Source organism: Cupressus sempervirens, chromosome 3 (assembly GCF_028749045.1).
Source record: "Cupressus sempervirens isolate cs-2001-9-10 chromosome 3, ASM2874904v1, whole genome shotgun sequence".
NCBI lineage: Eukaryota > Viridiplantae > Streptophyta > Pinopsida > Cupressales > Cupressaceae > Cupressus > Cupressus sempervirens.
Genome location: NC_143120.1, coordinates 622,887,800 through 622,914,944, shown reverse-complemented (window position 1 = coordinate 622,914,944; position 27,145 = coordinate 622,887,800). Strand labels below are relative to the sequence as shown.

The window sequence follows — 27,145 nt, the reverse complement described above, 5'->3', positions numbered from 1 at the left end:
GATTCAAATGGAACAGAATGTTGATACTCTTATGCTGGTTAACAATTCTAAGATGCCTAGACCCATTCTCAAACTCCATCCAACCAAAGCTTTGGAAGTCAATATGTCAGGCACCGTACCCACTATCGATATATAAATATATGTGTCTCCGAGAAAGATTGCTATTGAAAGTTTTGAGAGTTGTAGACACCTCTATTGCACTGAGCTTGCTTCATGTATTGTAATAACAATATATAACCACTTAAAGTAATACAAGATGCTGAAAATATACCATTATATGCGAGCCAATCTACACTGGTTGCGACGAGAGAAGGTGGTTCCAGATAAAAATTGATTTGCTTTGTTTTACCATCCTATATTATGAAATCCAATTTGTTAGAAATTTTGACCAAACTGGGGAACCCTAATTTGGTCAAATTTTTGACCAAATTGGGCAAATTTTTTTTAAAAAGCATTTATAGGCCAATATTCACATTGGTAAAAAATTTAGGTAGAAAAATAAGTGCTAATGTACTAGTGAAATAACCAAGTTTGTCATAAGTAATCTTAGTTACCAATTGCGTAAACACTTCATATTGTTGACAAGTCAAATCACTTAACATTGATTGCATTCTATGCTTTCCACGTTATAAGGTAATGTTCTTGATATTAAAAACAACAAAACCAAGGTGTTGACCTTATGCAACTATCCATGAGGATTAACAACATATTACCATGAACAACACATTAACTCAAAACAAAAAATTGCAGTAACAACATCTGTCACTTATCTTCATAAAAAACAATCTACCATCTACAAACAAAGAACCGCATACCAATATTATGAAAGCATACCAAATTGTTATAGTTTGAAGATGACATTATGGTTTTAAATAGATGCCACGCAGGGCAAACCATCAAAGAGTTTTTCGAAGTATTAAAACTATGAAAGATACTATTAGGCTAAGGCCCCATAGGCTGACTAGGGACAAAAAAATTGAAAAACTAACAACACACATTAGGCATTCTTCTTCGAAAGTGTCTTTGCATTAACACATTCGCCCATTCTTTAGTAAGAAACTTAAAGAATTCCTTATCTCCTTTCAACTTAACTCCTTCCATTTACTCCTATAACAAACATATGATTGTCACATAACTATGCATAACCTTGAGAATAAATCGACTCATATCCTACAAGTATCTTATTAAAAAAAAACATAAAATATAATTTTTTAATATGAAAAAGAAATAAAATATCTCTTACAATATTACTCTTACACCTTCCTTTACTCCATTTTAAATTTCAAATTTAATACTCCCCTCCTACATTTCTTAGAGGTAACACCAATGTGGAATTGCTACGTAACTAACACTTAACAATTCTTATAATTTATTTACAAACTATATCTCTATGAACCGTTTGATAGCATTTCTAAATTCTGTTATAAGGAACATAAATTTGAAATTAACTTAGTCAAACTCCTTGCAAGGTAAAAAGATAAAATGGCTCGAGCAAAATTCTGATTTGAGTAGGCCCTGCAACGCTTGGACGGAAGTGTAAAACAGTAAGATTTTATTTATTTATTTTCTCCAAAACTAAAAACTAAAAATTATATTAAATTCATTCCATCATATTTATTCGTCTTTCCGTGTTCGTTTGGAGGCGAGGGAAGACTCTCTGCAATTATCGCGCTTATAGTGTTCATACAGCTAGAATTGGATTTTCTCAGGCACCATGGTATTATTTTTTTTGGGATCTTTGGGTAATACTAGTTTATTTCGTTTATTTAATTTGAATGAATTTGCAGATCCGGTTCATATTACTTCAAAACAGACAAGGAAAGACCCGTCTGGGCAAGTACTATATTCCACTTGAAGAATCAGAAAAACACAAGCTTGAGTATGAGGTACACAAGATCAGGTTTTTCTTCCACTATTTTGTTTTTTTTTTTTTTTTTTCAAATTATCGATCCTTCCATCAAATTTGTATTAGGGCTTCTTCTGCATTTACAAAGTCTATAATATAAGAAAGAGTAAGCTCTGTGTAGCTCAGTTCTCAAGTTTACTCTTGAAATTATTATCGACATTCCTTTCTAAGACTTCAGGTCGTTTATTGAAACAATATTGTTGCCACAGTGTGCCTGGGGCCTGGTGCATTTGTGATTGAGGTGCTTCATTCTCTTATGCGTAATCATATTTTGTCGTGTCAAAATTGTTTTATTTATGTGCTTAATTGGATTTTATTTCTTTGCATTGGGTCTTTAATTATAGGAATTAGCCGTTGAGATCAAGTCTAAATAAAATTAAAAAATTCTACTAAAGCTTGTGGAGAGATTTTCTGCTGACTTTATCATGCTATATGTAAGATTGGACTAAATTCTTAAGCTTTTACATTGGTTTGAGCCATGTTGTTGCTGTCATTTATACATACTCTTAGCAGTTTTCTGAATCCCGTTCTTTCAAAACAGGATCCAGCACATCACATTGGCTAGATGAACTACTCTTTAACAGATACTTAATTAAGACTGTAAATGGTATTAGTCTTAAATATTTGTAGAGTGGCTTCCTGAGATCATTTGAGAAGTTCCATATTTTCCAAACATATATTTGGAATCAACTATGTTATATCCACTTTCCTCTATCTGTGTTATATCTATGTTACGCTTTGAAATTTTTGTGGGGTTTGATTACTAACATTAAATGGATATGTTATATGCAGGTGCACCGGCTGGTTGTCAACAGGGACCCAAAGTTTACAAACTTTGTCGAGGTCAAGTGATTGTTATCTTGGTTTTCAAAGATTTGTTTCTATCTTAAATATTTGTTAATATATATTCTTTGCACAGTTTAGAACAGGGTGAAACTTGAGAATTGTTTTTTAAAGCATCCAGGTTATAAAAGCCATTTAAGCTACTTGATCATCGCTGTTTGAATGGATTTTTAGGCAAGTAATTTTACCTTCAATTATGTAATATACCTACCAATTCAAGCTGACCTAATTGGCCAAGAACTGGATATAGTTTATAAAGGCAGAGCCTCCATTTTCTTGATGCATTCATTCCATAATGCCACAAGGCCTATGCAACATACCTCTTGAACTACTTAACAATTGTGCTTGCAAAAAAAAAGTTCTGTGTCACACGGGAATGCAAGCTTATATTTTGTGGGTTGACTTTGCTTATATGTCAGATAATGATCCTGTTTATATCAGTTTTTGGGAATGCTATAGAATGAGACTTTAAACCTTGGGGTGTCATTGGATATGAATTTCCACGAAATGTGTTTATAAAGCAGTATTTAATATTAAAAAATAGATAAATAGTTCATTATGTTTCAGAAGAGATGGTTTCTTTTTTACAAAGACAAAATAGCCAGTCTATCTATTGGGGTCCCTTCCTTGAAAACACAGATTCTTACAGTATTGCCTAGAAAGGCTGTGAAAGGTAGATCAATACTCAGGGGACTATAAATAATAAAAATGCTAATAAAACAACATCACTAACAAAGCTAGAATCTGCATCTTAAAGTTAAAATTATAACATCTAGACTTCATTATCTTGATTGATGCTTTGCATATCATCTCAAAGCCATAGTCAAAGAGAAATTTGATTTCTCTTTCTTCATTCTATTTTCTACTGTGATCTATTCAGTTTTTTTTAGGGATTCAGTGAAATGCTCTAGATTTTTTTTTTGCTTTCTCCTACAGATTTTGAGGGAGAATCCTCACCAGAAGAGAAAGGAATTACCACATCTAGCTGCAGCTGCTCTGAACACTTTACTTGTTTTGCTGAGAAAACAAGAAGCAGTTTAGTGAGATCTGCTTTATCAACCTCTGAGGATCTAGTTTTCTTACCAAATGACTCCTGTGATCCCAAGTATATTTTTTCCCTTGTTTTTACATACCACTCAGCATGATCTTTATCCTTTCTAGCATTAAGTGCTATTTCCTTGCAAGATTCCTCAACTGCTCAACCTTTTTCTGTGTGCTACTCATTTGGACTATTCAGCTCAAATAGAACCATTTTTACATACCACTCAGCATGATCTTTATCCTTTCTAGCATTAAGTGCTATTTCCTTGCAAGATTCCTCAACTGCTCCACCTTTCTCTGTGTGCTACTCATTTGGACTATTCAGCTCAAATAGAACCACCAATCAGCTGATGCTGCATCTCTGCATTCTTCCAACAAGTGACCCTTCATTAATGCTATTGATTCTCGTATATTCTTCGTTAAATGATCCACATTTAGGCACTTTTAGTATTGAAATGCTAGATTCTGATAGTCCAGTGGCTATTTCCACAATGCTTGCCCTACCCTCAATATCATTTCTGCCAGGAAATCATGGAAAATTTCTAATTTTCTGCAAATATATGAGCCATTGAGGTTAAAAAATGCCTATGCATTTCAGGGGAAATAGAAATATGTTTCCTCAGCTATCTATCAATGATTTTCAGTCTTGAAATACCGTAAGTGAAGATGAGAATTGGTTATTCTTACCCACATAGGAGAAACCCAAAAATATTCCATTTTTGGTTTGTTCTTAATGCCAGGGTTTTATGATGAGAGTTGACATGTCCTATATCCAAGTATCTTTTTCAAGTCTCTCAATTTTTATCCTCTGCAGATTCACAAACAACTACAAAATACCCTTGAGCATAAAGATATGCCACATAGGGACTTCAAGAAACAGCAATCAGGTAGGTATTATCCAATCATTAAGTTCTGGAAGGCTAGGCCAGAGAGAGGTGAATCTGCAAATCAGACCCATCGTGGTGTAATGCTTCAGAAATTCAACTTCTTCAACCAACAGTAATGCAGGTAGCTGGTTTTCTTGGGGTGCATGATGCCACTTTACCACCTCTGCATTGCCCTTTGTTGCTCGTTTTCCTTCTCATACTTTCTCTCTGCTGAAAGCTGCAATGCATTTTCTGTGCTTTGCTGCCGAGTGACAGTTTGCACTTCATCTGCTGCTAACTCATAAAAATTAGGTCCCTTTTTTTTTCAAATCCTCATCAGAAACAAGTAGAGACAGTAATTTTATTAATACTTTTCTCATTTTTCGGAGCAAGACAATGGAAGGGGGTGGGAGTGTGGTCTTAAGGAAGGACAAGTTGGATCATTACAAAATTAAAGTGTAAGTGTACCCGTAATTTCTTTTGTTTTATCATGAGGGCACTAAGAGGTATTTTTTATGGTATTTATGTACAAACTTGTTTACTCCGTAGCAGCTTAACGATGATGCATGTAGTCTGTAAAGGAGATATAGGCATGATTCAGAAATAGGGGCGGGTATGCTATGTACACATTGTTGAACAATATTTAGTATAAATTGGAGTTCCCTTGTGGGCATCCACAAAAAGGGTCACATATATCAAATTAGTGTCTCTCTTGGAATTGATAAATAAATCACCTTTATCTTTTTTAAACTTTTTGAAATATCTTTCTAAATATTTTCATATTTCTATTGGAGGATTAGTAGATAATTTAGTGGAAGGATTGTGATGTGATAACATTAAAGAGGAAAATTCAATGTTCATGGATACATCTAAAATGGGTGAAACTGAAAAATTATATTTCTTATTTCTTCTTATCTGCCTTATGCATAAATTTAATTCTTTCCTTGATTTTAAAGTGTAGTGGAAACCAAGAATGCCTCCATATTCGTATAAGCTAGTTCCTTTTGGTTTTAACAGTTTTCAATTAGATTTTAAATTTTATTTTATTTTAGCAATAAATATTTCCATATTCCTGTTGTTGAGGATTAGGAGATAATTATTTGGAAGGATTGTGACATGATAACAATGAAGAGAAAATTTCAATTTCATGGATAAATCTATAAAATGGGTGAAACTGAAAAATTATATTTCTAGTTTCTTTTTATCTACCTTATGCATAAATATTAATTCTTTCCTTGATCTTAAAGTGTGGAGGAAGCCAAGAATGCCTCCATGTTCATATAAGCTAGTTCCTTTTAATTGTTTTGAATTAGATTCTATACTAGCAATCAATGTGAATCGACATTATTTTTAATGTATTTCATTTTCCATCCAACTCAAATTTCTCCAGGATTTTTATTTTGGAGATGGGTGTGATAGTGCGAGCTGAATGTTTAATCCAACACATTTGGGGTATAACAAAAGAGTGGTATTAAAAATAGATAGCAAGTATATAAGATAAAAAGAGGAATATTTAAATAGCAATGTTGTATTCTAAGAGTGGTTATAGAAAAACAATATTAAGAGATAAGAAATGAAACTCTGGGTATCATTTAATATTCTAATCATGCAGATATGTAATGGGCACCCCTGAATGTCCCAAAAACTGAACCAAATTGCTGAAAGGAATTATGTCAAACAGTTTGCATTCAACTTCTTAAAACCCCTTATAACTCTGGAAATCAAACGTTTATTTGTTTGTTGTGTTTTGTGCATGGAATTGGTATCATACAACATAAACAAGAAAGAAACTACAACAATATGCAAAGTGGAAATGAACTGCTGCTAATAAAATGTTATTTTCAGAATTCATAAAACCAAATACATGGCAGATTTATCAACTCACTAATTACTTCAGCAATATTGTCATAATACCCCAGCCCATGCTTACGAACTTGCTGCTACAATACTTTGTCCTCCAATCAGTCCACTACCTTCATAATACCATTCCCTCCAAGCGGCATAAGCGTCGGACAAGTAGTGAAGAAGATATGAGCAAAATATCAAATCTGCCTGTAGCCGGAAATGCAACTAAACTGCCTGATAATGAAGCCAATAAGAAAGAATTCCAAAGGCCAAACCCCAAGGGAATGACGTCTAGAATGTTACAAGAGAGGATAGACGTCCTCAAATGCCAAGAACAAAGTTGCAACTCACACACCAATTTCTTCTCATATTCAACCTGCTTAATGAAGCTACAAATGCTTCCTTTTATTCTATTCCCACGGGTCCGTTCAACTCATATGGGCAATGTGAGATAAAGATGTGTAATATAAAACATATATTAAAATACCCCTTATGTCTCCCTTGGGTACACATCACCATAAAATAAATATTAAAGTAACACTTTAATATTTTACAATTAAATTAGACGTTACTTTAATAAAACTTCAGGCATTAAAATGTATTAGCAATCGGACTCCGAATAATGCGAGTGATAGCTCATCGGAAAGCTCTCACCGAGGAGTATCGAATCCAATCACCAAAATTGACCTGCACTGTGTCCTGCCGACTTACTAAAAATAGTAAGTATGCCTGAAACTGAGTAAATCAACTTCGTTTTGGCCCAAACTGGAAATGACTAGGCCAAAACACTCCAAGATCCCATTAAACCCTTCGTTAGCCCTCGGGACCATGTAGAACAAGGCTAATGCACACACACTTGGTCAACTGCTAAAATGGGGACATTACAGTCCGCCCCCCTTGAAATTGCTTGTCCTCAAGCAATCTCAGTCTAGCCTGCTGAATAACCTGCTCACTCTCCCATGTAGAATCTTTCTCCGACAGATCTTTCCATCTGACCAAATACTCTTTCACTATCCTATTTCTAAGCTTCCTCTCTCTGGTATCCAGAATAGCCTCAGGTACTAACACAAGCTTCTCCTCCTCATCCAAAGGGGGTAAAACTGCAGAAGGCACTACACTCTGACCAATGGCTTTCTTAAGCCTAGACACATGAAACACATTGTGCACTCGATTGCCCTCTAGAAGCTAAAGCTCATAGGCGACTTTGCCCACTTTGCGAATCACCCTGTAGGGACCATAAAATCTAGGTTTCAACTTTTCAGCTCCGCTCTTCTTGAGCGACGACTGTCTATATGGTTGTAGCCTCAAGTAAACCATATCCCCTACCTCGAAATTGCGCTCTATTCGGTGCTGATCAGCATACAATTTCTGTTAATTCTGGGCCTGTTGTATATTCTCTTTGAGCACTTTCAAGATGTCCTGACTATCCTGCAATAAGTTTTTGGCTTTGGGCACTCTACTGTCCCCCAAAACTAAATCCATGAAGCTAGGTGCTTCATAACCATAGAGTGCCATGAAAGGAGTCATCTTGATGGACATATGATAAGTGGTGTTATAACAATACTCTCCCATATGCAACCATCTGATCCAAGCCTTTTGTTGTGTAGTTACATAGTTCCTCAAATATCCTTCCACCCATTTATTCACAATCTCTGTTTGCCCATCTGTTTGCGGATGATAACTAGTGCTAGGTGTAAGATCTGTACCACACAACCTAAACAACTCTTGCCAAAAAACACTCATAAACTTACTATCCCGGTCGCTGACAATGAATCTGGGCAACCCATGTAACCTGAATATCTCTTTAAAGAAAAGATCTGCCACCTGTGCTGCTGTGTAAGTGGACGGAATAGCAATGAAGTGAGCAAACTTCGTCAAGTGGTCCACCACCACATAGATGCAATCCCTTCCCTGCACTCGTGGTAAACCAGTGATGAAGTCCATCGAAATACTTTCCCATTTCCTATCAGGAATGGGCAAGGGCTGTAATAAACCTGCAGGAAATGTGTGTTCTCCCTTATTCTGTTGACAAACCACACACTCCCTGACATACCTCTGAACATCATCCTTGAGCCCTTTCCATGAAAACCGCTCTCGGATCTGCCTGTAGGTCTTGAAGACCCCCGGATGTCCAGCTGTGGGTGCATCATGAAATGCCTTCAGTATCGCCTCTCTCGAATGTGATGACGGAATCAAATAAACCCTGTCCTGAACTCTGATCAATCCATCTATCACCTCATAGCGATCATCCTGTATGGTACCTGAAATCAATCCAGAAGCCCAAGCATCTCCGACATACTCTTCTATAATCCGATCTCTCCAATCTCCTGAAATCTCTGCCAGAGCACATAAGTGAGGTCTCCGAGATAAGGCATCAGCCACCACATTTTTCTTACCTTTGACAAACTCTATGTCAAAGTCATAAGCTTGCAATTTAGTCACCCATTTTTGTTGCCGGTCATTAAGATCACGTTGGCTCATGAAGTATTTAATACTGTTGTGATCAGTCTTGATCACAAAACGTCCACCTACCAAATATGATCGAAATTTGGCCAATGCATGCATTATGGCCAACATCTCCCGGTCATAGACAGAATAACTTTTCTCAACTCCTCGGAGCTTCCTACTCTCGAATGCAATGGGATGCTTCTCCTGCTTGAAATGCTCAAAACACCTCTGTGCTACCCCTGTCCACACGAAGGCTCCTTTCCTGGTAAGATATTTAGATTCCTTGGCATACAATGACTCTCTCTCCAGAATAGATAACACCTCCTCTAGATGATGTAAGTGCTCCTCCCAGGTCTTACTGAAGACCAAGATGTCATCAAAAAAGATCAAGACAAATCTCCTCAGCTGCTTCCTGAATACCTGGTTCATACAACTTTGAAATGTAGAAGGTGCATTGGTTAGACCAAATGGCATAACCATGAACTCAAAGTGGCCATAGTGACATCGGAAGGCTGTTTTCTCAATGTCCTTTGCTCTCATCCTGATCTGATGGTATTCGGATCGCAAATCAATTTTGGTGAAGAAGCATGCCCCATGCAACTCATCAATCAGCTCATCAATCCTAGGAATGGGATACCTGTTTTTAATTGTTTTCTTATTCAGTGCCCTGTACTCGATGCACATGCGCATCGTCCCATCCTTCTTCTTTACCAATACTACTGCTGAAGCAAAAGGGCTCTTACTGGGCCTGATATGCCCATCTCCAACAAATCCTTAATCGCCTTCTCTATCTCATCCTTGTGTTTCTTAGGATGACGATAGGGAGTAATCATAACTGGTTTGGCTCCCTCCTCGAGCTCAATAACATGTTCCATCCCTCTGTCAGGAGGAACCCCATGAGGAATATCGCTAAATACTTTAGCGTGTCTATCAAGTATCTTTTGGACATCTAGTGGATGACTCTTTTCTTGTGGCTCTGGTGAAGTTGGCATAATGTGGCACTCTGCCGCCCACTCTATGTCATCATGACGAAAAAGTCTCTGCATTCTCCTCAAGGACACTACTCTGCAACCTCCATCTGAAAGCCCTCTAAGGACCACAGTTCTGCCCTCATGCTGGAATCTCATCTCCAATTTCGCTAGATTGAGTGTGAACTCAACTAGTGAAGCCATCCATGTCATGCCGAGGATGACATCATAATCTCCCATGTCCACAACATAGAACTCATCCTCCAACTCGTAGCCATCTCCAAACCTGATGCGAAGATTAGATATCTTTCGAGTGCATAATAACTTATCACCGTTAGCCACCATGACTCTAAACCCATCATGCTTCTCTGTCTGTAACCCTCTCCTGGCTACCAACTGTGCATCTATGAAGTTATGTGTAGCCCCAGTGTCAATAAGAGATATCACTTTCTGCCCCTGGATAGTACCCCTGACCTTAAATGTGATTGCCTTTTGGGCCCCTGTCAAGCGTGCCAACGATCTATAATCCTTAGGAATGTTGCTCTCCTCTATAGTGTTACCCTCATCTGAATCGGAGTGCTGATCCTCCCCTTCTGACTCTGACTCTTCTGCTGAAAAATACTCCATTTGATTTGCCTTAGCCTTGAGAGAACATTTATGAGATAAGTCCCAAGGTTCTCTACAATGGAAGCACAGCTTCTTCTTTCGAAGTTCATTCAAGGTTTCATTGTCTAGTCCTTTTGATCCTTATTTGGGTTTGCTATACTCTTTCTGAAATGATTTCTTGTCTTTGTCCTTGCAGTAGGAAGAATCTGTTGAATGGTTTTTTCCTTTGTATACCGAAGGGGCTAAATCTCGTGCCTTTTTAGTTGCTTCAGCTAACGTGAGTGGATCATGTCCCTTCACCCAACCTCGTAATGGATCAGCAAGACCATCACAAAATAACACCACCAATCTCCTAGGAGAGATATCAGTAACAAGTACAGACAAGCGCTGAAACTCGGCAATGTAAGCATCCACAGAACCCGACTGTTTTAACTGTGCTAGCTCCTTGAAATGTAACTCGGGATCCTTAGTGTCAAATCTCCCAATCAATGTTTCGGTGAATTCCTCATAGGATGTAATCTGATTATGCCCCAAAGTCACCATGCCATGATGCCACCATTCATGTGCAACGCCATCCAAGTGCATAGCCGCATACTTGATAGCCTCCTCCTCAAGCATAGGATTTAGCTGCAAGTATGTATCTACCTTCTGCACCCAAGCTCGTGCAGTCATCTTCCCTGAAGCATCATAATAAGGTAAAGAAAGTTTTCCAACTTTCTTCCTCAGCTCAAAGTTTTGATTCCTCCCTCCTGCTTTAGGCATGTGTCTCATCCTCAAGTCCATATAATCTCTAAGAGAAATATCCGCCTGAAACTCTGGTCCACTAGCCTCCCAGTCCCTCCTGAACTGATCCTGTAACTCGGTAATCTGCGGTTCGTTTACTGGTTGAACCGGATCTCTGGGTGGAAAAGTGGGTAGAAGAGGTCTCGAGCTCGCAGTCCGTGCTGGGCGTGCAATGTGTCTAAAGTTATCAGCCTCATTCCCATTGTTGCCATGTCCATTATTACCATTAATGTTATTCTCAGGACCATTGTTGTTGCCTTGGCCTTCATGGTTATTGTTTCCCCCGTTGTTATTGTTTCTCTCGTTGTTATTGTTTCTGTTGTTGGCATCACCTGGATTAATATTGACACCCATCTGTCTAGCCATGAGCTGCAACATCATGTCCATTCGCCTATTCTGCTCCTGCTGCATACGCTGCCCCTGCTCTAATGTATCCAGTAACTGTCGGAACAACACCTCCCCCTGATCTGGACCAGCATTTCTGCCTCCGCCTAATCCTGTATTCCTGTCATCTCGATCACCCATATTATTGTCCTGATCACAGAATAGCTCCTCTGTGTCTGTATGGTTGAATTCAATGTCCCCCTGCACGGATGTACTAGACTGTTTGCTTTGCAAGTCTGAAATCCTATTTTGTCTTGCTCTGGTATCGCGGAAATTATAAGACCCTTGTCGCATGCTCAAACATAAATGCTTAGCCTGTGTTTTTTACTTACTTTTTCCCTCTATCCGGCTGTTCCAAATTCCCTATAAGACCTCCACAGGATGGCAGGACTTATAGCTCTGATACCACTGTAATGGGCACCCCTGAATGTCCCAAAAACTAAACCAAATTGCTGAAAGGAATTATGTCAAACAGTTTGCATTCAACTTCTTAAAACCCCTTATAACTCTGGAAATCAAACGTTTATTTGTTTGTTGTGTTTCGTGCATGGAATTGGTATCATACAACATAAACAAGAAAGAAACTACAACAATATGCAAAGTGGAAATGAACTGCTGCTAATAAAATGTTATTTTCAGAATTCATAAAACCAAATACATGGCAGATTTATCAACTCACTAATTACTTCAGCAATATTGTCATAATACTCCAGCCCATGCTTACGAACTTGCTGCTACAATACTTTGTCCTCCAATCAGTCCACTATCTTCATAATACCATTCCCTCCAAGCGGCATAAGCGTCGGACAAGTAGTGAAGAAGATATGAGCAAAATATCAAATCTGCCTGTAGTTGGAAATGCAACTAAACTGCCTGATAATGAAGCCAATAAGAAAGAATTCCAAAGGCCAAACCCCAAGGGAATGACGTCTAGAATGTTACAAGAGAGGATAGACGTCCTCAAATGCCAAGAACAAAGTTGCAACTCACACACCAATTTCTTCTCATATTCAACCTGCCTAATGAAGCTACAAATGCTTCTTTTTATTCTATTCCCACGGGTCTGTTCAACTCATATGGGCAATGTGGGATAAAGATGTGTAATATAAAACATATATTAAAATACCCCTTATGTCTCCCTTGGGTACACATCACCATAAAATAAATATTAAAGTAACACTTTAATATTTTACAATTAAATTAGACGTTACTTTAATAAAACTTCAGGCATTAAAATGTATTAGCAATCGGACTCCGAATAATGCGAGTGATAGCTCATCGGAAAGCTCTCACCGAGGAGTATCGAATCCAATCACCAAAATTGACCTGCACTGTGTCCTGCCAACTTACTAAAAATAGTAAGTATGCCTTACACTGAGTAAATCAACTTCGTTTTGGCCCAAACTGGAAATGACTAGGCCAAAACACTCCAAGATCCCATTAAACCCTTCGTTAGCCCTCGGGACCATGTAGAACAAGGCTAACGCACACACACTTGGTCAACTGCTAAAATGGGGACATTACAAGATACTATAGGATTAATTTATTAAGTTAATATTTTGTGCTTTAAACATAAAAGCACAAGTAGATTCCTATTGCATATTCATTAACAGGAATTGAAGTACTATGACATTGAATTGATCATTTGAAGTCAAATAACAAGGGAAGGCCTAAATATTAACTCCGGAGAACCTGAACTCTTTGAGAAAAGTTAAGAAGAGTGAGTGCTATTTGCCACCTTCTCAACTATCTTTGATCTAAATACAGTCTTACACTGTTGGGTGAATATAAAAAACAAATGAAATCAACTACAAGAAATAAATTCTAGGATGCACAATTTAGGGTGACAAGTGCCCCCAAAGAGGTAGAGTTAGCCAGCTATATAGTGTTTTGATGGACTATTTCAACAGGTAGGATTACGGGGGTCAAGTGAACTCACTTGATGAGGTAGTGGTGACAACTACCAATTGCCCATCTATGTTATTGGGTTCACTGGAACCCCTCCTTCCCTACTAGTATGGGTTGGCTTTGGGTTTGGGTCCAATTACAGTTCGCCTGCGATGGACGAACTTGGGTGAACCGATTTTTTGGGTCCAATTTGCCATTCTTGGGCTTACAAGGTTGGTTTATTTTTTGTTGAAGGTGAGGGCTTAACGCAGTGCAAGGTAGGAGAATCCCCAAAGGAGATGTCCTAGCCCCTAGAAAATACCCACACAACGGAAACACAACACAAGATCCAAGATCTAATACCAAATGCAACTCTTTATTCATAAAATAACTGTTTACATGCAATGTGTCAGGCTGTAAGGCCTTCTCGATTATGGCCAAATACAATAGCAATTACAAAAACAGTTCTGTAAGATCCTTCAAGATCCAATCTAAACAGGCTAATCCAGATCCACTCTCTGGTAGAAACCTCCAAGGAAGATCTAAACTTGTGCTCTCAAGCCCTCCAAGCAATTTCCTTGTTTTCCAAGCCTCAGCTACTAGCCCTTCTCAAAATTTACTCCTCTGCTTCAACCTCTTCTCCAAGCTGGATGATCATGACCAAAGACTCCACAAAAACCCCCTACTTATACCCAACTAAGCCACAAGTTGGCCTGGTAAGCTACAAATTAAATAAACCCTTACATTAAATGCCCATTTAAGCCACAACATGGCTCACAACAGAATTTAAATACATAAAACTAAATTAAATGCCAAGTTGTCTCACACTAGAACCAAGCATAGACAACTTGGGCAAAGCCAAAACCAAGACATGACCGAGCATGAGAAACCACTATTGAATATTAGCAACTCCACCAAGCATAACCAAGTCCCTTCATAGACCGAGCTACTTGGTCAACACAACAACCAAACCCTACAGTATTAGCCAAGCTCTCAAATGTATGCTGAGTGCCTATGATGACCAAGCACCTCCTTCTTCTTTGACCGAGTCACATCTTTCTTTGACCGAGTTCCCTAACTCCAAGGCCAAACACTCCAACATGCAGGATCACCAGCAAGCCTAGGATGCTTCTGCATCAGATAGTCCAGGTTTGAAAAGATGTTCTCAGTAGCTGGAAGAACATCTTCTGGGATTCAACACATAAATCCCAAAATGGTTCTTCACATACATGTCCTCCAAGTCCTCAACTTGTACATTCTTTCCCTTGCTCCACTGCTGCTTCTTCACATCCATCCTTGGTGTTCCACAGGTTTTCTTTCCACATTGGTCTCTAACCCTCTCAGAATCTGCCAACTCAACTCGGCTATCAATACTCAGGTTCCTTTTACCGAGCTCTTCATTCTGCAAAGGGATCAGGGAATGCTTCCTGCAACCTTTCACAATTGTAAATGCATTCTTGACACAATCATGCACAACCTTGCAATCATACTGCCAAGGTCTATCAAGCAACAAATGACAACTGTTCATGTCCACAATATTACACAACACTTGATCCTTATACTGTCCAATTTGGAAATCAACAAGGCAGTGCTCCCTCACTTCCAAAGCATATCCATCTTGCAACCAGTCAATCCTATAAGGACAAGGATGTCTCATTGTGTTCTCAAACCAAGTTTCTAAACCATCTCCTCAGCAACAAGGTTGTCAATACTACCACCATCCACAATCACCTTGCAGACTTTACCACCAAACTTACAATGAGTCCTAACAAATTACTCCTCTAGCAAAATTTCAGTGTCCTCTGACCAACCAGTACTTGTTGAACCAATAAATTCTCTCCTTGCTCAGGTTTTCATCCTCATTCACAACAGAAACTCTTTTGTCACCAGCCTTAGGGCATTCATAAAATCTATGCCCTTATTTTCCACATTTGTAGCAAGTACCCTTAAGCTGACCTCTACATGTCCTTCTCTTCTGATCAACAGGTTTTGGTTCATCTTCTGCACTTGGTTTAGCCTTTGCCAAGCTATCCTGCTTCTCCTTCGCTCTGGAATACCCTTGACTTTTCCTCTTCAATTTCTCTTCTTTCTTTAGGGCATACTGATAAGCATCCTCAACTGAATCAATCTTCAACTTCTCTTCTTTCTTTAGGGCATACTGATAAGCATCCTCAATCGAATCAATCTTCAATATACCAACCACATCTTGGATATTGAATCTCAAACCATTAATGTACCGAGCTACCTTCTCCTTTGACAATTCTCTATGCCCAGACCGAATGGTCAACTTGTAGAACTCCTGGGTATAATCTTTCACAGACATATCCTTTTGCTTCAAATTCTGCAACCTCTTGAACAACTCGAGTTCATAATTAGCATGAATGAACTTAGCCTTCAACTTAGTTATCATCAACCTCCATCTAGTGAACTTCATTTCACCTTCCTCCTCTCTATCTCTTTGCAGTTCTTTCCACCAAAGAGCAACATGTCCTTTCAACTTCGTTTGTGCCAACCTTCTAGTTCACCTATCCAATCAATCAAGTCTTTAGGATTCAAAGTACCTAAGAAATTAGAAACCTTCATCTTATGCAAACTGACCAGCCCTATTTCCCATAGGTATCTCCACACGATTAGTTCTGTCCTCACCACTCAATCTAGCAACCTCCTCATAACCATCTTTAGTACCTACATGCCAAGGTACACCACCTATAGCACTTATGATCTTAGCAATCATATCACTCTTTATCAATGCCATTTCATATCTGAATTCTTCTCTAAGATCCTTGCTTCCACAACATCATAGAGATCTAAAACCGCTCTAGAGTCCAATTGTCTCAAAAGCATCTTCCAAGATTTTTGCAAATCCTCTACAACAAATCAACCAGACCCAACCTTCGATCAGATAATCTTCACCCTACGCCTTGGTCCAAACTGCCTCAACTTCAACAATCTACATGCTCAAAAAAAGCTTCGCTTTGATGCCATTCGATGCAATCCAAGGTAGGGGAATCCCCAAAGAAGATGTCCTAGCCCCCAATAAATAACCACACAACGGAAACACAACACAAGATCCAAGATTTGATACCAATTGCAACTCTTTATTCATAAAATAACTGTTTACATCCAATGTGTCAGGGTGTAAGGCTTTCCCGGTTATGGCCAAATACAATAGCAATTACAAAAATAGTTTTGCAAGATCCCTCAAGATCCAATCCAAACACTAGCTAGTCTAGATCCTCACTTTGGTAGAAACCTCGAAGGAAGATTTAAACTTGTGCTCGCAAGCCCACCAAGCAATATCCTTGTTTCCCAAGCCTTAGCTACTAGCCCTTCTCAAATTCGCTCCTCTGCTTCATCCTCTTCTCCAAGCTGGATGATCATGACCAAAGACTCCACAAAACCCCCCTATTTATACCCAACTAAGCCACAAGTCAGCTTGGTAAGCTACAAATTAAATAAACCCTTGCATTAAATGTCCATTTAAGCCATAAGTTGGTTCACAACAAAAATTAACTACATAAAACTAAATTAAATGCCAAGTCAGCTCACACTAGAACCAAACATAGACAACTCAGGCAAAGCCAGAACCAAGACATGGCCGAGCATCATAAACCACTTCCAAGTATTAGGAACTCCACCAAGCATAATCAAGCCCCTTCATAGATTGAGCTACTCGGTCAACACAACAATCGAACCTTGCAGTATCAGCCGAACTCCCCAGTGTATGCTGAGTGCCTTTGATGATTGAGCACCTCCTCCTTCTTTGACTGAGTCACACATCTTTCTTTGACCGAGTTCCCTAACTCCAAGGCCAAACACTCCAACATGCAGGATTGCCAGCAAGCCCAAGATGCTCTTGCATTAGGGCTACATGAGAGTTAAGCCTACAATAATAGGGGAGAAATAGCTGCACTGAGAAGATTTAACCACAAAGGTGAGTGGATCTTACATTTTTTTCAAGTTGTGAATTTTTCTTTTGAAGATTTTAAAAGTTTTTTAAAGTCTTGTTAAATTTATTTGGTGAGGTCTATACATATTTTTGAACTTTTAATGCATAATAAGGGGTTATTATGCTATTTTTTTATAAAAGTTACAAGGTTATTAACTCATTAATTATTATTTATTTTTAGGTTCATACAGAATGGTAGTACTAGTTAGTTTATCTGCCCCAAGTGCAGAGTTCAATTAATCTGATGCATTGCCATATATTTGGCAACATACTTAATGATTGAACAAATTCTTGGTGGTGGGAGTTATTGTTGGTGTTGTAGCCAATGTGGAAATAGGTGTTATTACTCTCAAGTGAAATCTCACTATGCTATTCCTTGCATAGGAATGAGGCTTTGTCCTAGGTCAAATAAAAGGGCTTGCCAAAGCATCACATATTGGCTTATATTAATGAGCAGGAGGATCTCGGTATGGTAAGTAATAGATCAAAGGAAAGAGCATATCTTCTTGCCAAGAAAACTTTGGGCAAACCTCTTAGTGGCTTATCACAACCTGTTGGCTCACATCCTTTCATGCCATTGACACCATCTTTTGGAGAGAGAATGTTTTGCATGGACTAGGCCTATAGGAAAAGGCCACCAAGAATGAAGCAAGGAGGTTGCAGATGAGAGCATTGCTTATTGCATCTATGGCAATTGACTTCCTTTCGACCTCATTAGATCACCATATTGGTGGGGGATATGGTGATGGACCAATTGTCATGACAATTTCACCTTTTGATTATTTTAGTCTTGTATATGAAAAGGTGTGAACCTCTTTTTTCGGAAATGAGAGAGCTTTAGTAGGGCATTATTGAGAGCAACGAAGGAAACATGGGAAATGAGAGAGCTTTAGTTGGGGCATTATTGAGAGCAATGAACGAAACATGGGTCAAAGTAGGTATGTCCTTTTTTGATGGATGGGAAGATTGCAAAAATGAATGTTTTTGGAGGAAATGGATTGTGAGGATTGTCAAAATTTTTAAGATGCATTGTAATGGTGGGCCTTGAATATGTTTCCCAAGTCACAATGGACAACATTTAAAATTATAGGGCAGTTGGTTTTGTAGCAGAGTGTACATATGGGTACATTTTTTGGACACTCAGTGCAGTCCACTCGCTTTCTACCTCTTTGCTGTCACCAAAATCTGAACCGTGTTCTATCCACCCCCAAAACTGATTCATACAACTTGTTTTGAATCTTCATGAAACATAGTTTCAGTTAATGTTTACAACTACTGTAGAGAAAACAAAGTCCAGTTTGTAAATTTATGTTTATGGTCATAGGATGGTGAAAATATAGACCATAAACTTGATAAAATGATGAAATTGTATGGAATTGTATGGTGAACAATGAGGTGTAGAAAATAACTCACACAGGGTCACCTGATAGACTGATCACATCATGAAATCTGCTTATGATACTGTATCATAACCTAAAATCTAATCATGGACCATACAGGGCCATTATGTCCTATAGCATAATCCCGTAGCTGCAACATAAGGAATACATTCTCTTAGCCTGGTAATGGACCATACAGGTCACAATAGACAACAGCTCTGCTCCAAAATCCCATAGCTGTGTCATAACTCAGCATACATAGAATAACATTTGTATATTTTTCTATGCTCATCATATATAATTTGGTTATAAACAGCAAGTACATGTATGGAGGTTAAGATAAACTAATGTTAGAAATTTATGCTTTTGTTGTACTGGTCCAGGTTCCTCCAGCTAATTGGCGAAACCATTTCTGAAATGTCATCATTTGACAATTGTAAAGTCTTGACCTTGATTCACATGTAAAGTGTTCACCTTGAGTTCTCAGTTGGTGCAAATCTGTAATATACTTCTTTGGTGCAATATCTTTAACTACTTAGCCACATAGACGCCTCAGTTAGGAGTGTTTGCACTTGCAGTTTCAATTAGAACTTTGTGCTTCCTTAAATCTCCACATGCCTCAGTGGAAAGTGTATGGTCTGCTACTAGGGGCACTGTTGAAGTGAGTCACCTAGCTTAGGGTAGTAAGAAGGACCAAACCCTTGAAGCCAAAAAGTGATCTCTCCAATAGTTATGAGCAAAAACAAAACAATTGTTTTCAGGGAGCTCAGGCTGGGCTGGAGAAATTCACCCAAAATTCTTGGAACTTGAACAACACTCCAAAAATTCACTGAAACACACCAAAACTCTGAAAACCCAATTAAAAAACCTTATAAATCTTTGTTTTCACCAAAGCCCACATCACCAAGCTCAAGCAAATCACTAAGTAATCTGGCTGGAAAACAGTAACCAGCTAAGGTGGATCTTTCACAACCAAAACTAGACATATTGCAGAGGGTTTTTGTTCCTAACAATCCCAAAGACTGTCAAAGTTCATGTCAACAACATTTCAATATGTGTGCAAATCTAAAATAGAGAATGATAGCCCAAATCCCAATATATAGATTTGGAGGGAGAAATTAGATCAAATTCAAATATCATATTCCCTTGAAAAAAGCTCTCATATGACTTCTTCCAAAATGACTATATATCTTGAATTGAGAGACTCTTCATATAATTCCCCTTTTGAAGACACACTTTATAAAATTTTAACTGCTTAAGTTATAGTATTGAAGTCACTTTTTTAAACACTCCAGTAAGGAATATAAAATATAATTTTCCATCACCATAGAAGATTTCACTATGGCATTGAAAAAGAGAACTCCTCACAGTTAAATGGAATTGAAATTGAAATAGATGCCATGTGCCCAAAATAACACTTACTAAAAATAGGCATATACTCAAAATATAACTTCTGTTAGGACCTATTGGGACCGTTAATCCGAGCTCTCCACAAAATATTGAGTCCCCTAATAAATATTGAGTAGCGAACAGGAACCCGACAATAGGCTAATGGAAAGCACAACTGACTAGGTGCAAGAAGGGGACTTTATAGATAGAAATAACTGCCTAACATTATTGAGTGGTGAGTATGCTAGATGATCCCTAGATGGGGGAGGAAATTCAATTTAAAATAAAAACTCTGAGAGAGATTAATATTATGAAGTAATTGAAAAATATTTGCTTGTTATTAACAGAAGCCAAGAGGTCTATATATATACAAAAGAATGGAATGATGTTTCCTTAGGAAACAACAATCGTAAAGAATAAAACTTTCTATTCTTGTTAAGAGAAAATTAATAGTTATCTATAACTAACTAAAGAATAGAAACATTCTATTCTAGAAATAGAAAACTAAATATTAGAAACATTTTAATATTTACAGAAGATTACAAGAGATAACCATTAGATACTAAATAGAGATAATAGAAACTATTCATTATCGTAATACCCTCCCTTAATGGTTAATCTATCCAGAGCATGAAGCTGTCAAATAGTGTAAAAGGCGGATTCTGTCTGCTCAAGGTGCTTTGCACTGTTCGCTATGGGCTTCAAACCAAATTGCTTAGTTAGGGCAACTAAGCACGTCCAGTATTCAACCTTCATGTGCCCAAACTTGTGGCAATAGTTGTATTGAATGTTTTTTTTTCGGGAGCCTTCTGAATCTGGAGCAGAGGATGTTTGCTGAGAAGAGTGTTGATGGTACTTCGGATAATGCTCCAAAACTTTGCAGATGAGCATAATGCTCCAAAACAAACTGCAAAAAGCCATGATTTTTGGGGTGAATTTATCAATTGAAACCCAACATGATTTTTGTGATGAAAAATAATCAAAACCCAACATGATTTTTTAGGTGAAAAAACAATCAAAACCCAACATGATTTTTGAGGTGAAAAATTAGTCAAAACCCAACAATGATATTTGTGGTGAAGAATCAATCAAAACTCAACATGATTTTTGAGGTGAAAAATCAATTAAAACCAGAATTTTTAAGGGAGGCAAAATACGAGACTTTGCATGGTAAAGCGACACATGCAAACATGCAAGTACACATAACCCTAAAAAATAGACCCAAAAAATTTGAAGGGTGACCCAAAAGAGAGCTTGAAAAACCCAAAAAGTATGTGTTGTTAGTTTCCAGATTGGCTGGCTAGAAAATTGAGGCACAAAAATTGAAGCACCCATAAAAATCTAATGACAAATCAATTGAGCTCTCAAAAAAACCCACCAAGAATTAGAAGTCAATGGATTCAGATGTCTCAGAATGGAAACCCTAGTTGGATTATAGAGAGACTTGGAAGCAAATATGCATGTAAATAATTTCAAAAATAAAAGGTAGATAATTTCAACCAAGAAATTATAATTATTTTCGAAAAAAATTAGAGTATTGGCTCTGATACCATTTTACGAAGTAATTGGAAAATATTTGTTTGTTATTAACAGAAACCAAGAGCTCTATATATACAAAAGAATGGAACAATGTGAAACAACAATTGTAAAGAATAGAAACTTTCTATTCTAGCTAAAGAGAAAACTAAGTTATCTATAACTAACTAAAGAATAGAAACATTCTATTCTAGAAACAAAAAACTAAATATTAGAAACATTCTAATATTTATAGAAGATTACAATAGATAATCATTAGATACTAAACAGAGATAATAGAGACTATCTATTATTGTAATAATTAAAGCCTCTATAATAATGCTGCTTGGCAGTTCAATAAAGATTTTTGTGGAGAGGACAGTGCTATAGCTGAGAAAGCAGACATCTGATCCTTACTTTGGATGTCCACCATATGAGATTACTTGTGTGCTCCCATTGAGTAATTGTTGAGGTCTCTCTTAACCATCTTTACGGATGCCTTAAATATATATACCTAGGATTCAAGAATGTGGCTTTGATTGGTTTGCATTGTTTACATAGTTCTCTTTTAGTTGTTAATGTTTAGCCCAGAAATAAAGGCAAACAGCAACAAAAAAAAAAGCAACACTAAGACACAACCATTTATCCTGGGAAAACCATCAAACTAGGAAAAACCCAGCCACACCAAAAAATATATTTCTTTTATTAAATAATTGAGGTCTGACTACAAGGCTTTCGACTGAATACCCAACTCATCACACAAAGCAATGATATATATATCTTGAATTGAGAGACTCTTCATATCATAACTGAAAGTCTCATCATTTCCAAATGTGTGTCATTTCATATTTCCAAATGCATGTCTCTTCATACCCGCAAACACGTCTCTTCATATTTCCAAATACGAGTATATGAAAGAGCACCATGCAGGTAATCAGGATACCTCCTGCAGCTACAAACATTAACATCAGTGGTATATTTTATTTTTCAGGTTTCTAGTTTTGCATCTTTTACATGCTAATATACCCAAACTGGGTGCACGTATTGTAGTTTCTAACTTTATATGTAAGTTTACACCCCCGTTCTACATTTTACTGGGTATCAAGGTTTCCAAGTTTTAATGAAATATAAAGTTGAAATACATAGAGAACTTTGAAATTCTGCTCATCTTTACATTCTATATGAACAATAATATTTATTCTTTTGTTTTGATTTCTCTTACATTCCAGCTCCTTACAATTCCTCTATATCTTGATTATGTTGACTTCTAATTTGCTTGTAATGCGTCCATATCCTGATGGTGATGAAATTTGATCTAGCGCAGTTCCGCACTCACAAGGTGATTTATAGGCGGTATGCAGGCCTGTTTTTCTCAATGTGCGTCGATATCACTGATAATGAGCTCGCATATCTTGAAAGCATTCATTTATTTGTGGAGATACTGGACCATTTCTTCAGTAATGTTTGCGAGCTTGACTTGGTATTCAATTTTCACAAGGTAAAACTCATTGAATTGTCTTTGATATTCAATTTTGACGAGGTAAAATTTGTTGAATTGTCTTTGATATTCAATTTTCACAAGGTAAATTCGTTGAATTGTCTTTGATCTAATTTTTCTGTTAGGAAATTATGATCATATAGGAGGTAAAGTATAGATGTTAGATGTTTTATTATGCGTGCTAATAATTCAATATAATGGCTTTATATCTGCCTTCTATAAGATTCCAAACCTCTGATCTGTTACTGGTATGAAGTTTATTGAATTGTAATAATCTTTTCTTTTGGGAGATCATAATGTTGTTTATGTCATTCGTGCTACTTTATACTAGAGTTGAAGGTTCCTCTCTTTCACGTCTTGCATATATTTTTGGTTTAAAGGCTCTTGTCATTTGAATTTTTTAAATTTAGTTTCTATTAGAAGGGTTTTCTCATTTCACATTAGTTTCTGAGTCGAAGGTTTCTTTAGCTTTTTCTCATGTTACTGTTTACTTGAAATGGAGAGCTCAATGAATATAACAGGTTATACTACTATGTTTTCATACATTTTATCACACATTATGTTATCACAATTCTAACCATACACATCTTTTTCCACAATGTTCAGGCAAAGAATGGCCCATTAAAAATTGAAACTCAATAGGGAAAACTGCAATTCTAGAATTTAGTGTATTATTACAATGTAGCTCAAAAAATCTAAAAGAGAAATTGGCTTCTTGTTTTAGGTCAACAAAATTTATGTCAGTCAAATCTTCTTATTTTTTGTGGAATTTTAATGCAGCTCAAGAGTTATACCCTTTAATTGGAAGACCTATTAATCTATGTTCTTTGAGTTCATGGAACTTTGCATAGCTAGTCATGTGTAATTCTATATTGCAACAAACTGATATTTACATGGTGAATGAAACTTTGTTTTTAAAAGGATTTATTCGGAATGCAGGTATACTTGATTCTAGATGAGTTTATTCTTGCAGGGGAGTTGCAAGAAACGAGTAAGAAGGTAAACTGAAACATTTAATTTAGGATGACTGTTTACATGTAAAGATATTTCTTCAGTATGAGGCAAATTTCCTATGTTTCTGAGCATTGGATGCCTTTGAAAAGAAACACTGCACATTTCTATCATATTTGTGTTACAGGCAATCATCGAGAGAATGGGGGAGCTGGAAAGACTGGAGTGATAAATGCTGTCAATCGAAGTATTATCTTAAACGTAGGAGAAGATGCCTAGTTGAGCATTTTCACCTGTTTCTGCAATGTCATCATCATATGTTTTGAACATAAATTCGTATTTTTACTTATATGCTTTTTATCCTTGTTTTTAAAAGTCACGCCATCTTTGGAATGTGGCAACTGGCAGGTCTCGATATTTGATTTTATTCTCTGTGACCAATTATTTTTGGGGGTTATTGATTTGCTTTCCATTCCAGGGTGTACAGTAATTCTAGTACTACTTTTACTCATTCTTTTGGTTGTACAATGGTAATGACTAATTAGGACTTTTCATTGTTCTCTCTTTATGGAGTTTGTATTAGACTTCCTACTTCCGGGGAAGAGGATTAATACAGTCTGTCAATTCATTTTTCCTAATTTCTGCATTCTATTTCTCCTTGGAAGATGCAACTTGATTTAAATCTAGCTTATAATAGATTGTCCAATTTAAACAAGAATTCTATAAGATCTTTAAATATTCATATTTGTGAAGTTTGAACCAAAGAATGAAAACTCGGAATCAGATCAGAATTGGCAAGGCCTACTCAAATCGTGAATTGCCTACGAATTGGCAAAGTGAAAAAACCCTTGAATTTTTTTTTTTTTAACAATTTAAAACTTATTTCATGCACACTTTATTGAATATAAAATAAACACATTGTAACATCATCAAATAGAAACATACATAAACAAGAAACATAAATGATAAATCCATCACATATGTAAAATGTAAATTGTAGCTTAAGTAAATAGAAATTGATAATATGATGGGGAAGTCTTTGAAATGTGGGGACTTGGATGGGATGTTACCCTCTCGTCCTGCCAGTACTATACAAGACTCAAGTGATCTTTCCAGGATTTGCCCCCGCAAGCCCCTCAAGGAAGAGACATTTCCAAGACATATCATGGTTTGGGGACCCTAGGTAGCTTTGGGAACACCCTAGAGCCTCCCATCCATTCTAGAGACTTCTAGGCATCCCTTCTTGTTGCAAAATTCAAAATTTAATATCTTTTAAAGGTTAAAATATGTTATAAGGATTCAGTGTGCAAGACTTAAGTGATAAAATTGTGAAAATGACATTCAACATGAAGGTTTGTATGGTTTAAAGGCCTTAATTTGTGCTTGGTGACCAGTGCTCTGCCCCTTGACCCTGTCTAGTGTCATGACAAGGAACATGTTATAGGTGTTGACCCTAGACCCTACAAAGGGTGTTTTCCCCTCAACGGTTGCTTAGTGCTTGATGCTGATATAGCTACCATTTTGTTCAAATCACAAACAAGTTGTGGATATTCCCACTAAGCCAGTTGGTCTTAATATATTTGTATAACTAATGGATGTACTTGAAATAGTTTCTAGTATGACCTTCAATGTAAGGCATGGTTTTGTTTAATGCTCATACTTAAGTTTGGTACACATTCTAGAATAAATTGTGACTTACCCTACTAACCATGACAAAATGACATGCAACTTAATCAATTAATGTTGAGGTTACCCTTATTAGGACAACTTTTTTCACACATACTCATACTGAGATTGACATGAACAAAAGCTTCCAAATGGTTAGATTGTCCTTGTAAATCATGGTGAACTTCATTGGTTTATAGGGCATGCAAAGATGATTGTTAGTGACCTTGACTAGGTGAAGGGTCATATAGAGATAATTATACAGTGAACTTAGAAATAACAATTAAACCTACATCAAATGTTTCTGTGGCCATACACCAACATCTTCTATGAATATTAAGTTGTTAATGAAGGAAATAAAGAATTGAAGAATCTTTTTCCTTAGGTACAATGTAGTTAAGTGTTTAGATAAATATGTTAAATTAAGCAAGATGTCATGATCTACTGAAGTGATTTGATGCAGATGTTGAATCAAGTAGTGGTTCTGTAGCCAATAGAGAAGTCTCCCAAACCAATCAAGTGATCTATAGCACATGCACAAACAAGGTGTTAAAGAAGCAAACACCAAATATGGACATCTAATCATGATAGGAGAAAATTGATAAAAGGTGTTGAAATCAATAGGAGGAAACCCAAAGTTTGAAATTTGGTGGCCAACTTTGTCAAAAACCACATTAAAGTGCTCCCACCAAAACTTGATCTAGGTCAATAATTAGAGGTGCAACCCTAATTACCCATTTGACACAATGGGGTTGTTTATAGCTTAATGGTGCAAAAAAGCTAATTCATTTTGAACAAAGATTGAGAGTGTTGATGGGAAGTGTTAGCCATGTTTTTAAGGGTTAAAATTTGTTTGAAGTTTCATCATGATTTTGTGATGAAAATTTGATAATTTTGTAGCCCTTTTTGTGCTTTTTCAAAGATCTTTAGAAGGAAACCCTAGATAAAGTCTAAAACCCTTTTAAAGGTCCTTTGTGTTTTCCTCTAGGCTATCGTATCTTTTTAAATATTTATCTTTAAGAGTTGCATTTATGAGGTATTTTATTTAAAATATGATAAAATGTGTACATGCCCAACAATTTTGTCTTTCAATGGGCTAACTTGTTGCCATTTGGCATGTTTCTATTGGCTGAAGGCATACCCCGCGGAGTAAAAGGACCCAAAATGGTTACTTGATTTTCAACCGTTAGATCTAGGAAGATCTACAATGATCGCTCACTCA

General features: G+C 37.0%; 1 protein-coding gene across 1 annotated transcript; it reads left to right on the top strand.

Annotated features, from left to right (window-relative positions):
- Positions 1-1,531: 1,531 nt before the first annotated feature.
- On the top strand, positions 1,532-24,896 carry LOC149568212 (AP-2 complex subunit sigma). Its single transcript, XM_089821214.1, has 6 exons — positions 1,532-1,717; positions 1,788-1,886; positions 2,699-2,749; positions 23,134-23,307; positions 24,247-24,306; positions 24,446-24,896. The coding sequence occupies exons 1-6, from the start codon at positions 1,715-1,717 to the stop codon at positions 24,485-24,487; spliced, it is 429 nt and encodes a 142-aa protein (XP_089677340.1). The 5' UTR covers positions 1,532-1,714; the 3' UTR covers positions 24,488-24,896.
- Positions 24,897-27,145: the final 2,249 nt, after the last annotated feature.

Coding starts and splice junctions, on each gene's coding strand:
- LOC149568212 (XM_089821214.1), top strand. Junction 1,887..2,698: donor AACACAAGCTTGAGTATGAG/GTACACAAGATC, acceptor TGTTATATGCAG/GTGCACCGGCTGGTTGTCAA. Junction 23,308..24,246: donor TGGTATTCAATTTTCACAAG/GTAAAACTCATT, acceptor TTCGGAATGCAG/GTATACTTGATTCTAGATGA.